The 12,173-nt window shown below is 34.4% G+C and overlaps 1 protein-coding gene across 1 annotated transcript in view; it reads right to left on the reverse strand.

Moving 5' to 3' along the window:
- The window catches only part of LOC138706744 (uncharacterized), a 736,334-nt gene that overhangs the window by 257,748 nt on the left and 466,413 nt on the right, over positions 1-12,173 (reverse strand). The window contains exon 2 of the mRNA XM_069836385.1: positions 1,770-1,978. Coding sequence (XP_069692486.1) covers positions 1,770-1,978 — 209 coding nt within the window. The remainder of the gene's footprint in view (positions 1-1,769; positions 1,979-12,173) is intronic.

Consider the following 12,173-nt stretch of genomic DNA (forward strand, 5'->3'; position numbering starts at 1 on the left):
CGGAAACCAAGCAAATACGCACGATCTCGCACAAAAAAATATTTTTACGATTAAAAAAAATTATTTGTAGGCTATATTTTCTTCAAAATTCAAAGTGATGGCAGTTCACTGTGCAGTGATGAAGCGTTTCCCTCATAACTCAAAAACTATCCAACATTCTGTGATGAAATTTTTTGCATGTTTTTATACATGTCATATCTATAATATGATGCAAGATCACTTCTCTACCTTTGAGAGATTGTTTGATAAAAAATAAATTCATTTAACAAAATGGTCAATATCAGTATTTTCTTGTAACACAAAATAAAAAAAAATACATTATTTATTAAGGAATGTAGTTGAAAGAGCATGATATTGTAAACATGAATTTCAGCAATAAAATGAAAGAGAGAGAACATGAAAAAGTGAAAAAGTTTATGAGCTATGAGTGAAATGCTTCATCACCGCACAGTGAACTGCCACCATTTTGAATTTTGAAAAAATTATATAAATATTTTTTTTTTAAATCGTGAAAATATTTTTTTCATATAGCAAAAGGACAGTGTTTTACACATACCAATTTTCATTATTGTACAAGACACAGTAATGGAGGAAAAAAATGTTGGGCATTTCCAAAATTTTACTGCTCTAAGCTCTACCTAATCCCTTAACTTGGAGATACTATATATATAAATAACACTGTAGTTACGACTTTATCTGGAAAAAACCACGCTAGAAGTAACATTTGTCTTTATTATTTACTCCAAAACTTTATTTTTTTTTATTTTGGTTGTGAAATATAGTACGTTAAAGGAAAACTAAGTCTATGAAAATATAAAAATTTGTAAAGAGTGTGGGAATAACAAATTCATTTTTAAACCCTCCTTAGTGTAACAGCACACTTGGCCCAAAATTTATAAAACTTTGACAAGACATTACCAGTACATAGTTGAGAAAAAACTTTGACCATAAAAATTGATCAGCATCAGCTCCCAAAACCATTGATGCGATGCAAGAGAAAAATAACTGCGTATTCATTGTTGGACCAGAAAAGGAATTTGGATATCTTCGAAGAATTACATATAATGTAAACAATAGTGAAATTTATTCAGGACGATAGATTGAATTGGATACAACACTTAAAAAACGACGCATAATGGTAGGGTACCCAAATAGCTCCTACAATATCAACTTGAAGGGAAAACAAGTTTTAGGTGAGTAAATAAACAAATAATTTTATTGAAACAATAACAGACCATAAGACCTTAAAACGGGAAAGAGGATGGAAATGAATTCCGAAAATAATACTTGATAATCATATTAACAAACAGTCTGAGAATTTATTATTATTTTTTTCTACAAATTGAGATTAAAAAAATAAATCTTCTTGTTCGTTTCCGAAAAATCATTGCTGTTTTTATGATACAATATTTTTCGAGTCCAGGATACCTTTCGTCAGGTCGGACTACCTTCATGTCGTGTTTTTATGTTAAAGAGATGCGGGCAGAAAAGAAAACTATGATGTCATTCTATCTGTTAAACTTTTCTTAGTTTTTCATCTAGTCTGCAAAACAGCAATGTACAGTACTAAATACTGCCTTATAATAAGGTTAGATATGAACTAACACCTCTAGCAGCAGTATCAGCCACTTCACTCATAATTTTTCATGTAGTCTCTAATAAAGTAATGCAAAGTATTTCCTTACAGTAAGGTTATATATGAACTAGCATCTCTAGCAGCAGTATCAGCCACTTCATTTCTACTAATTGCAAGTTTTATGCTAACTTACCGATCATGAGGAGGGAGACAGTGAGATGTTCTCTTCCACTGGCCTTCATGGCCCCCAAGACGGTGCCCACGACCGCGCAGCAGATTCCGACGAAGGCGATCATGACGATGAACCAGCGGATGGAGACGGTCTGCGTGACCACCACGCCGCAGCAGGACTTGGGTTCTTCCTCAGGCGTGTAGTGCTGCCCTCTCGGGGATCTCCGCGATCTGAAAACAAAGAGAAACTCTTGTTATACTTCTTTCATAAGAATCACATCCTGAAATTTGTGGCCATCTTCCTTTGTAGTTTATTGTAAACTATTTCAATAGAGTAAGTCAGAGAGTTAGATTCCTGCTTGGAATTCGCTTTGCTATGACGGTCACTTCACTGAGAACTTCGATTTTGGTGTTGCCACTTCAGAACAGAATGGTTAGCTGCAATCCGGCTAATACTATGTATTTGGTGATGATAACCATTGTTATATCATAGGCTAAATTACATGTTTATACAGAATTATAAAGAGTATACGTAATTCAAAGATTAATAATAGGGTGGGTCGGGGTAATTTGCGTATAATGGGGTAATATGGGTATAAGTTATAATTTATTGAATAAAACTTTAGCTAATCTTCAAACACTTGCCAAATTAATATAGCCTACAGGTGAACCGTACATAATGCCATTAATTTCAGGGGGGTATTCTTTGAGATATTTCAAACAAGAAAACGTTTAATACAATTTTGCTCGTTTTTGATTCCTTTTCGGGATAAACATTATTTTGTATTAAACATTTCATAGCGTGCTTTGGGAAAGCATTGAATAAATTCCCTATAAGCTCGGTAAATTTAAGATAGTGTATTATGATAATAAATGATTGAAATAATTTTAGTTTTGTCCTTCAAATGTGCAGAAATTTGATACGAAAAAATGTAACATTGTAAAATTCCATCGAAATGAGTCCTGGGTTCAGCGCCGAAAGTTATCCCGCATTTTTTCTTAATGGGTTGAGGGAAAACCCTGGAAAAATCTCAACCAGGTAATTTTTTCCAATCAGGATTTGAACCCGAACCCGCTCGTTTTAGCGTCAGAAATGCTAACCGTCACTCCAGATTGGACCGATGTTCTTTTTTTTAATTTGTCTATTTTACGACACTTTGTCAATAGGATGGTTATCTAGCGTCTGAATGGTACGAAAGTGATAATGCCAGCGAAATGAGTCCTGGGTTCAGCGCCGAAAGTTACCCAGCATTTATTCTTGATGGGTTGTGGAAAAACCTTGGAAGAAACCTCAACCAGGTAAATTGACCCAATCAGGATTTGAATCGAGGTCCGCTCGTTTCACGGTCAGACGTGGTAACCGCTACTCCATATCGGTGAACAGTACGTAGTTTCGGAATAGCTATTGGAGATACAATGTCAAGATGATAAATCTAAAACTGCTTCTGATAACGTACGGTCATACTGGGTTGGCACCATTGCCCAGGAGAACACACTACCTGAAAATTAGAAAGAAAGCAACACTCTTACGTGCGGTACCAAGATCCTGTTGGGATCGTCTTCGCAAATCACATACAGGGTGTTCCAAACATGTCTTACGAAGGTGCGAAATTGTTACGAAAGAATTTTGTTCAGTAGGTTTTGCCCGATGACGTACAATAAGAATTCTGTAGCGTCTATGACTTAATTCTTGTAGATTAAAAAAATTACCATAATGACTTTGGGATATGTTAAGTGGCATAGTTTACGGCCCTGTATGGATCTATAAGAAAAGAATGCGAGGCTGAAGCTCCTCTTTAACGGATACGGAACGTGGCGGCGCCGATCGATTCCTGTTGCCCAGTAATACGCAGAGGAAGTCTGCCTATTAATCGCGACTCTGCAATGCACGCGTCTTCGATTACCCGCCGGTCGACAGGGTCGGAAATTCAAACGATTTGATCCGCTGTGGAAATAACTGTGAGAACTTTTAAAATGGACGTGAAATTAGAATATCAGGGTCATTTCTAACCGTTTGTATTGTATAAATCTAATCGCAGAAAACAAATTCCCTGTAAAATGTATGTAGACTACTGGACTGTACCCGAGCACGAGCATTATGCTCATTTCGGGTATCTATTCATAATGTATTCAATTCAAATGTAAATTGTAAATAAATTTGAATTTGAATTTGAAATTCAGCATTTAAAAAGTCCATATCTATATCTATACTAATAATAAATCTGTAGCCGAAATTTTTCTGGTAATTTTCGATTTTCCAAAAATAATTGGTCCTAACATATATAATTAATCACCCTGAAACCGAAAATCGCTTTTTTGAAATTTTTGTTTGTATGTCTGTCTGTCTGTATGTTTGTTACCTTTTCACGCGATAATGGATGAACGGATTTCGATGAAAATTGGAATATAAATTATGTTCATTGTAACTTAGATTTTAGGCTATATGGCATTCAAAATACATTATTTTCAAAGGGGGGTTATAAGGGGGCCTGAATTAAATGAATCGAAATATCTCGCTTATTATTGATTTTTGTGAAAAATATTACATAACAAAAGTTTCTTTAAAAATAATTTGCGATAAGTTTTATTCCTTGAAAAAGTTTGATAGGACTGATATTTAATGAGATAAATGAGTTTTAAAATTAAAATAACTGCCATCTAAGGCCGTATAATGAAATAAAAAACAAATGACTTCGTCTATAAGGGGTCTTGGACAGCAACAATCGAAAGCTATGAAAGATAGCCTACAGAGAATGTTTCTGTGTTTGTATGAAGTAATATCGGAAGCTAAATTAACCGATTTGTATAATTAATTATTATTTCACCATTGGAAAGTGTAGTTTCTCTAGATGGACATAATGCTATAATGTTATTACAGTTACTTCTGATATAATATAATGTAATGTAATGTAATGTAATGTAATGTAATGTAATGTAATGTAATGTAATATAATATAATATAATATAATATAATATAATATAATATAATATAATATATGTAATGTAATATTATATAATATAATTTAAGTTATTTGAAGGGTTCAGAACCATAGTGGGCCAAACGCCATTTACTGAATACGTAGAAAACAAGGGTTAAAATTAAGTTATTACCATAATTCAATGGAAATCTATAACAAGTAAAATAAAGTATACACATTAAATCTAAATGATGTCAATGTTCATTAAACTATGGTTGCATGTAATAAAAATTAAGAAACATGTTAAAGGAATCGTCATTGCACCAAATGAGTGTCTCTGGACCGAAATGATCGCAGTTTAATTATTTAAACACAATTTAAATTAAGTAACGTATTAAACGATTTATCCTTATATCAAACACGAATGTTCCCTGGATCAAATGTCCTATTTTAATTATGTAATTACTTTATATTTATTTCTAACGGGTACAGCGGAGCGCACGGGTACGGCTAGTAGGCTAATATCAGTTATCAACGCGGAAATAATCAAGAGTGTTTTTTTTTCTATTTCCATAGCAACAAACTGATTTTATTGAAAGCATATACAAGAAAATCTAATGTCTTCTTTTCCATGGCAACAAACCAGATTATTTTAAACTCATAATAGCAGGCTATATTAAATTTATGTCACGTTAGAATGAGTCAATGTCTAGGGAACGAGCAAGCAATAACTGTGCAAGATTATAAACGTGTTTCATACGTAATTTATTTGTACGACAGCATTATAAACGAATTAATAAAGAAATAACAACAAATTTATAATGAAAAGTTACATTCGTTCGGATCAAATTTCTGCACATTTATGGGACAAATCTTTAAATAATTTATTATCATAATACACTGGTCTCTTAAATTGACTGAGAATATTGGGAATTAAATCAATGACTTCACCGAAACATGCTATGAAATGTTTCACATAAAATAATTTTTTATCTCGAAAAGGAAGGAAAAACGAGCAAAACTGCATTATAGTTAAAAAATCTGGCTTTCAAGAATAGCTCCCTGCAAAGCTGACTTCAATAATTTCAAGGGAAAAATTATTCTGGAACCGGGCACCGAACCCGGGACAATTTCTCCCCTTGAAATTATTCAAGTGAGCTTTAACTCAAAGACAGATTTGTATAATTACACGTTACTGTTGGTTAATAGAAATCACAAATTTAGCCTAAGTCACACAGAAAGTGTGCACTCAATGTTGGATCTCTGACATCTTGTGAACCCACTTGAGGAAAGCGGATAACAATGGAATATTAAGCCGGTGTCTGGTAGAGTTCGTGGGTAGCTCAGTCGGAAGCGGTTGGCGCCTTCAGGCAAAGGTCTCGAGTTCTATGCCCGGCCCCGGAACAATCTTTATCTTGAAATTATTGTATTAGAGTTATTTGTTATAATATTTCAAAGATTAATACTCCGAAATTAATGACATTTCTTACTGTTCACCCTGTATAACAGTGTGATGAAACACTCATTTTCAAATTTCGGTCAAGCGAATTTTGTCCCACTCTTGCAATGACAAGAATTCAGTAATGATCAGCAGTCGCTATTCTATGTCAACTAGTGGCAGCAAATGCTGCGAACTAAGTTCATTAGACGTTCAAATAAAACTTTTTTCAGACTTACAGTATTTTGAATGAAGAATACCAGACATTTTGAAAGTTATTTGCTTCCGTAATAATGAAACATACTCCCTCTGAAGGTTTTTTTTATGCCAAATATTTTTTCTTGAATCTATCCACCTTCAGTTTTTTATTTTCAGCGCGAAAACGCAAGTAACAATGTCAGGACGATCAGTGGCTTTTTCATGTGGGAGTAAAGCAATAGCTATTTCACCTCATTGTGGATTGTAGGTGAAAGTTAAAAAAAAAAGTCAGGTTTGCTATGCTTTCGAACAATAGACATAGCATCTTGGTATAGCTGCTGCATGTAGAGCTTGAAATGCAGAAGGTAAAATCATTTCATCCTGCTAAGAGATCTTGCTGAAATGATCTGGAGACTACATAATTTTGTAGGCCTCTTATTTTATAGTAAGTAATACCTTTTGGTCTTTCCTTAGGAACTGTAATTTTTGCGCTCTCTCGAGCCAATACTGAAGAGAATGACGCATATAAATATCTACACCACACCGCCATTAAGTATATGAAAAAGACCCAACCCCACTTGATTAATAACTATAAAAATATTTGATTTTTAATAACAATATTGTCTTAGGTAAATTTTGTAGTCATAATTATGTACTATACAGCCGCCACTCAGTAAATTATAGGAATGAAGATCTAATTTAAGATATTCTCTATATCTACTTACATAACCCCAAAACGTTTCACTTTCATATCATGAATATAACATTAATATGTATAATTAATGAAAAATAGTAACACCATGGCATTAACTATAATAATATTTCATATCTAATGGTAATAATGTCATCAAACCACCTAAAATTTTCTAGATTTTAATATCGAATATAGGGGAGAGTCGGGTAGTATCGGACATCGGGTAATATCGGACAGTGAGTTTCTTTCATCTACCACACGATGATAGTACCTGATTGACATGGTTACGTTTCTGTGATGTCGCATAGAGAAACGTAACCATGTCATTCAGGTACTACCATATGGTGGTAGATGAAAGAAACGCACTGTCCGATACTACCCGATGTCCGATACTACCCGACACTCCCCTATAGCTGTACTCAGAAAATTACACACAGCAGAATCAGACCTGTGAATTATTTTTAGTGAGTGTTGAAGATTTTAATAACCAATTATTGAATTTGAGCTCTAAATATGTCAGCAATTCTGCAGGTCATGGCCTTCGTGTAATAGCGTATTTATTGTAGTGTGTGTTTTGTTTTTTTCTGAAAAGCCATATTTCTCAAAACTGACGACAGATGGATTTTGAAAAATAGGAAAATAATGCAGGAAAATTGAAATTTCACTGAAAACTGCTATTTTTCTGAGAATCTTTCGGTTCCAAGCTTCAAAATGAGGGGTCATTTATTAAAACCCGTTTAGCCGTTTTCCCGTAATTTCCATTACCAGTTCAAATTATATATATATATGTTGCAAAAAATAGTGCACCGATGCAAAGCTGGATAGTATATATCTTAAAACAGAAAATATATTTACCCAAAAATTGAACGTAAAATTAAAAATATCGTATGCAAATTACGAAAAATGTGTCATCAGTTTCACTCAACATCAGTTAAATTCCGTTATTACAATATGATAATTTCACAGCACACTGTGCGTCTGCAACCCCCTGTGCAGGTATGTGAAATAAGTTGCAGCCTTAAAATGAAAAATTGTAATTACACACAACGCCTGGCTGAAGCTGCAACCAGCCTGACAGCGAAGTGGGCACTGCAACCAGGCGGGGTACAAATAGCTACATTACCTTCCACGTAGACTCTGACGTAACTAATTATGGGGTAACTAAGCGACACACGTCCACTGCAAGCCCAGCGCTGTACTGACGTCATCTCGTGGGCCTCATTATGGGTCCATCTGTCTGGTTAAAATGCTCAAGGAACCTGGAGGTTCATTGCCGCCCTCACATAAGCCCGGCACTGGTCCCTATCCTGAGCAAGATTAATCCAGTCTCTATCATCATATCCCACCTCTCTCAAATCCATTTTAATATTATCTTCCCATCTACGTCTCGGCCTCCCCAAAAGTCTTTTTCCCTCTGGCCTCCCAACTAACACTCTATATGCATTTCTGGATTCGCCCATATGTGCTACATGCCCTGCCCATCTCAAACGTCTGGATTTAATGTTCCTAATTATGTCAGGTGAAGAATACAATGCGTGCAGTTCTGTGTTGTGTAACTTTCTCCATTCTCCTGTAACTTCATCCCTCTTGGCCCCAAATATTTTCCTAAGCACCTTATTCTCAAACACCCTTAACCTATGTTCCTCTCTCAAAGTGAGAGTCCAAGTTTCACAACCATAAAGAACAACCGGTAATATAACTGTTTTATAAATTCTAACTTTCAGATTTTTTGACAGCAGACTGGATGATAAAAGCTTCTCAACCGAATAATAACAGGCATTTCCCATATTTATTCTGTGTTTAATTTCCTCCCGAGTATCATTTAAATTTGTTACTGTTGCTCCCAGGTATTTTAATTTTTCCACCCCTTCAAAGGATAAATTTCCAATTTTTATATTTCCATTTCGTACAATATTCTCGTCACGAGACATAATCATATACTTCGTCTTTTCGGGATTTACTTCCAAACCTATCTCTTTACTTGCTTCCAGTAAAATTCCCGTGTTTTCCCTAATCGTTTGTGGATTTTCTCCTAACATATTCACGTCATCCGCATAGACAAGAAGCTGATGTAACCCGTTCAATTCCAAACCCTCTCTGTTATCCTGGACTTTCCTAATGGCATACTCTAGAGCAAAGTTAAAAAGTAAAGGTGATAGTGCATCTCCTTGCTTTAGCCCGCAGTGAATTGGAAACGCATCTGACAGAAACTGACCTATACGAACTCTGCTGTACGTTTCACTGAGACACATTTTAATTAATCGAACTGGTTTCTTGGGAATACCAAAATATTATAAAATAGGATTAATAAAATTATTTCTATCGCAAACTTGTCATTAGAAAGATTATTCAAAAGAGCTTCAAGACGCAATCCTACGCTACATTCATAACTTACTGAATAATGTGGCGTCTTTTATGATGAATCTCTAAATAATAGAGATTTTCTAACAGCGATAATAACTTTCCTACAAACTGAACACCCTGTACCCCGTTTTCTAGACACGAAAATGAATAATCACTTTCCCATAGAGGATTGAATTATGACCTTGAACATCACTTAATATTATTCGTGCTAGCCATGCTGTAACTGACTCAGAAAAGGATTGTTTATATATACAATTACGTATTTTATTTCGCTCTTTAAGGGAAACTACGACAAAGTTTTGAAATTTTTGCAATTGTGCATCAACACGTACCTACGAATATTTTCACTGAGTTTGGTGAAAACTGCATGCGCATTTTGAACATAAAAAAGTGTAGTTTGAAGAAAAAAGCAAATTTGTGAAAAGCGATACAATACTGACTTAAGGCCCAGGCCTAAAAACGCTCCTGGAGCTCAAAGGAGACGTAGACGCGAAAAAAATACCCGTTTAGCATTAACTTCTAATATCTCAAGGAATATTTTCTTACAAAAAATCGAAAAATGATATTTTGGTCATTTTTTTTTTTTGTAAAAACTCGGTCCTAGTGCTGGAATCGATGTTTGTCCACTGACTTCACCGAGACAAGATATTCAAGAGCGCCTAGAAGTTAGGCAATGTTCAGAATATACACACCACTGAATGCTTTCTGTGAAAATGCAAACGAAAGCCCATCTGTGATCTAATCTGTCTATCTCACTATGGGCTTTTGGTTTGCTCAACCTCTAAGGGCCGATTGTATAAATCATTTAATCTTAGATCAGAGATTAAATTGATCCTCGTTCTAGCTGAACTTGGAATTTTGCGTTGTATAAAGTCTAATCTGAGATTAATTTATCTTAAACTAAAGTCAACTTTGACTGAAGAAATTTCTGCGATTAAGTTAGATGATCCAAGTTCAGTTATTTATTTTCTGTTTGAAATATACGAGTGGCAGATTGTGCAAAAAGAATAACCATTGTTATTAATATATATGGTAGATAAATTTATATATATATATATATATATATATATATATATATATATATATTCAATTTCTTGCCTTAATACACAAACATTATTATATTTTATAAGGCTCTATCGTGTTCAGCAGTATCAAATAACATAACCTATAATTATATTATGTTTATAACAACCATTAATTATTAATGATATGATAGGTACATTCATAAATGTTCAATTAACTGTATTACTAAACGAAAATTTTCGTTTTATAAAGCTTTATTATGTTTAGCAGTATCAAACACGATAACATGATTATAAATTTGGAGAACGGTCAACCTTCTTCTTATTGTCCGCCATTATTTACAACGCACAAAATAAACCAGTGCAGTGTATCCAACAGAGTGTGCGGAAAGTCGCCACAAAGTAGTTGGAAAGTCGCTAGATTTCTATTATAAACAAAGAAAAGTTAAATTTTATTACTATGAGGTGCTAAAAAGGTCGCTAAATCTCATTTAAGCAATATAAAAGTTAAAAGAAATTGTCGTCGAAAAAGAGTTAAAGTCGCTAGATTGGCAACACTGAACAAACCTGTACAACATGGCCTGCGCATCACATAATATTTCACCTATTTATGCGATGTTGCCAAATCCTTTTCACGTGAACTTAGATTGCATTTGAACCTAGGTAATTTTATCGCAGAAAAGTTTTATACAATACAAGAAGTGTCTGAATTCGGTTCACTTTACGATCTTCAGCGAGTTTTATACAATTGGGCCTAATAGAAATGACTACCAAGATTATTTCCTTGTGAGAAGTACGTAGGACTGCCATCCATACTGCTATTAATGCCAATTGTGTGTAAAGTTAAGAGCTATAACCTCTCGCTATTTTGTGGGCCTCCAGGGACTCTAACACAGATACTTTTAATTTTTTTATAAACAACCTCCGTTTCTGAGTCATCATATTTCAGTAATTAACGAGAACAGACAGATGGACAGACAGCCAGGGATGGAATTCTAGAAACTTCTTTTATTTTAGCGTGAATTATGAATTCCCGTTAAAATTTATTTCTGAGAACCAAAATGAATTTGTTTCTTATTAATTTTTTACAGATATTTCAAATTAGAAACAAATGAGAGTCCGACACGATGTGAAACAAAAGACTCGCGGTACTGATTAATCGAATGCTTGTTAATACACGCACGGGCTCTGTGTTCTGACCACTTCCCTCATTTTACCAGTTAATGGCTTTATAAAGCCTTCTGATACATAAATGATAACTCGTCTCCATGGAAACAGCCCTAATCGCTTCACAAACTTGTGCGCATCAGTGGCACAAGGCGCTCTTCAGTCCAGCATTGCTGCATTGACTGTTTTTCTGATCTCAATAGATGATGCTAATTTATGAATTCGTTCACTTTTGTTATATTGTCGTTTCCAAGACAATGATCTATGACGTCACGTATCATTTCTCTCCTTCTCGCTAAGCAAGCATTACAAAGCTACGAAGCATCGAGTCAGCGAGGTCGTCATAGCAACTGTGTGAAAGAAATCGTGTTTATGAAATTCTTAGTTTTTCTCTCCGAATATTGTTGATGTTATGTTACTTAAAGAAGAATATAACAACAGGTTCTAATGAAATGATGTGATTTTCATTTTCTTCTTCGTATTTATTTTTAAATTGCCAAGCAAGGCGGTGTAGTAGTTATCATTTCCATCTTTCCTTTCGTAGCTATTTAGAAATAGTTATTTATGACATAAGTTAGTAAAGGTTCTCTATTTGGTAAGAGTGTAAAGTTTGTAATATGTGTAG

The sequence above is a fragment of the Periplaneta americana genome, chromosome 9 (assembly GCF_040183065.1).
Source record: "Periplaneta americana isolate PAMFEO1 chromosome 9, P.americana_PAMFEO1_priV1, whole genome shotgun sequence".
Classification (NCBI taxonomy): Eukaryota; Metazoa; Arthropoda; class Insecta; order Blattodea; family Blattidae; genus Periplaneta; species Periplaneta americana.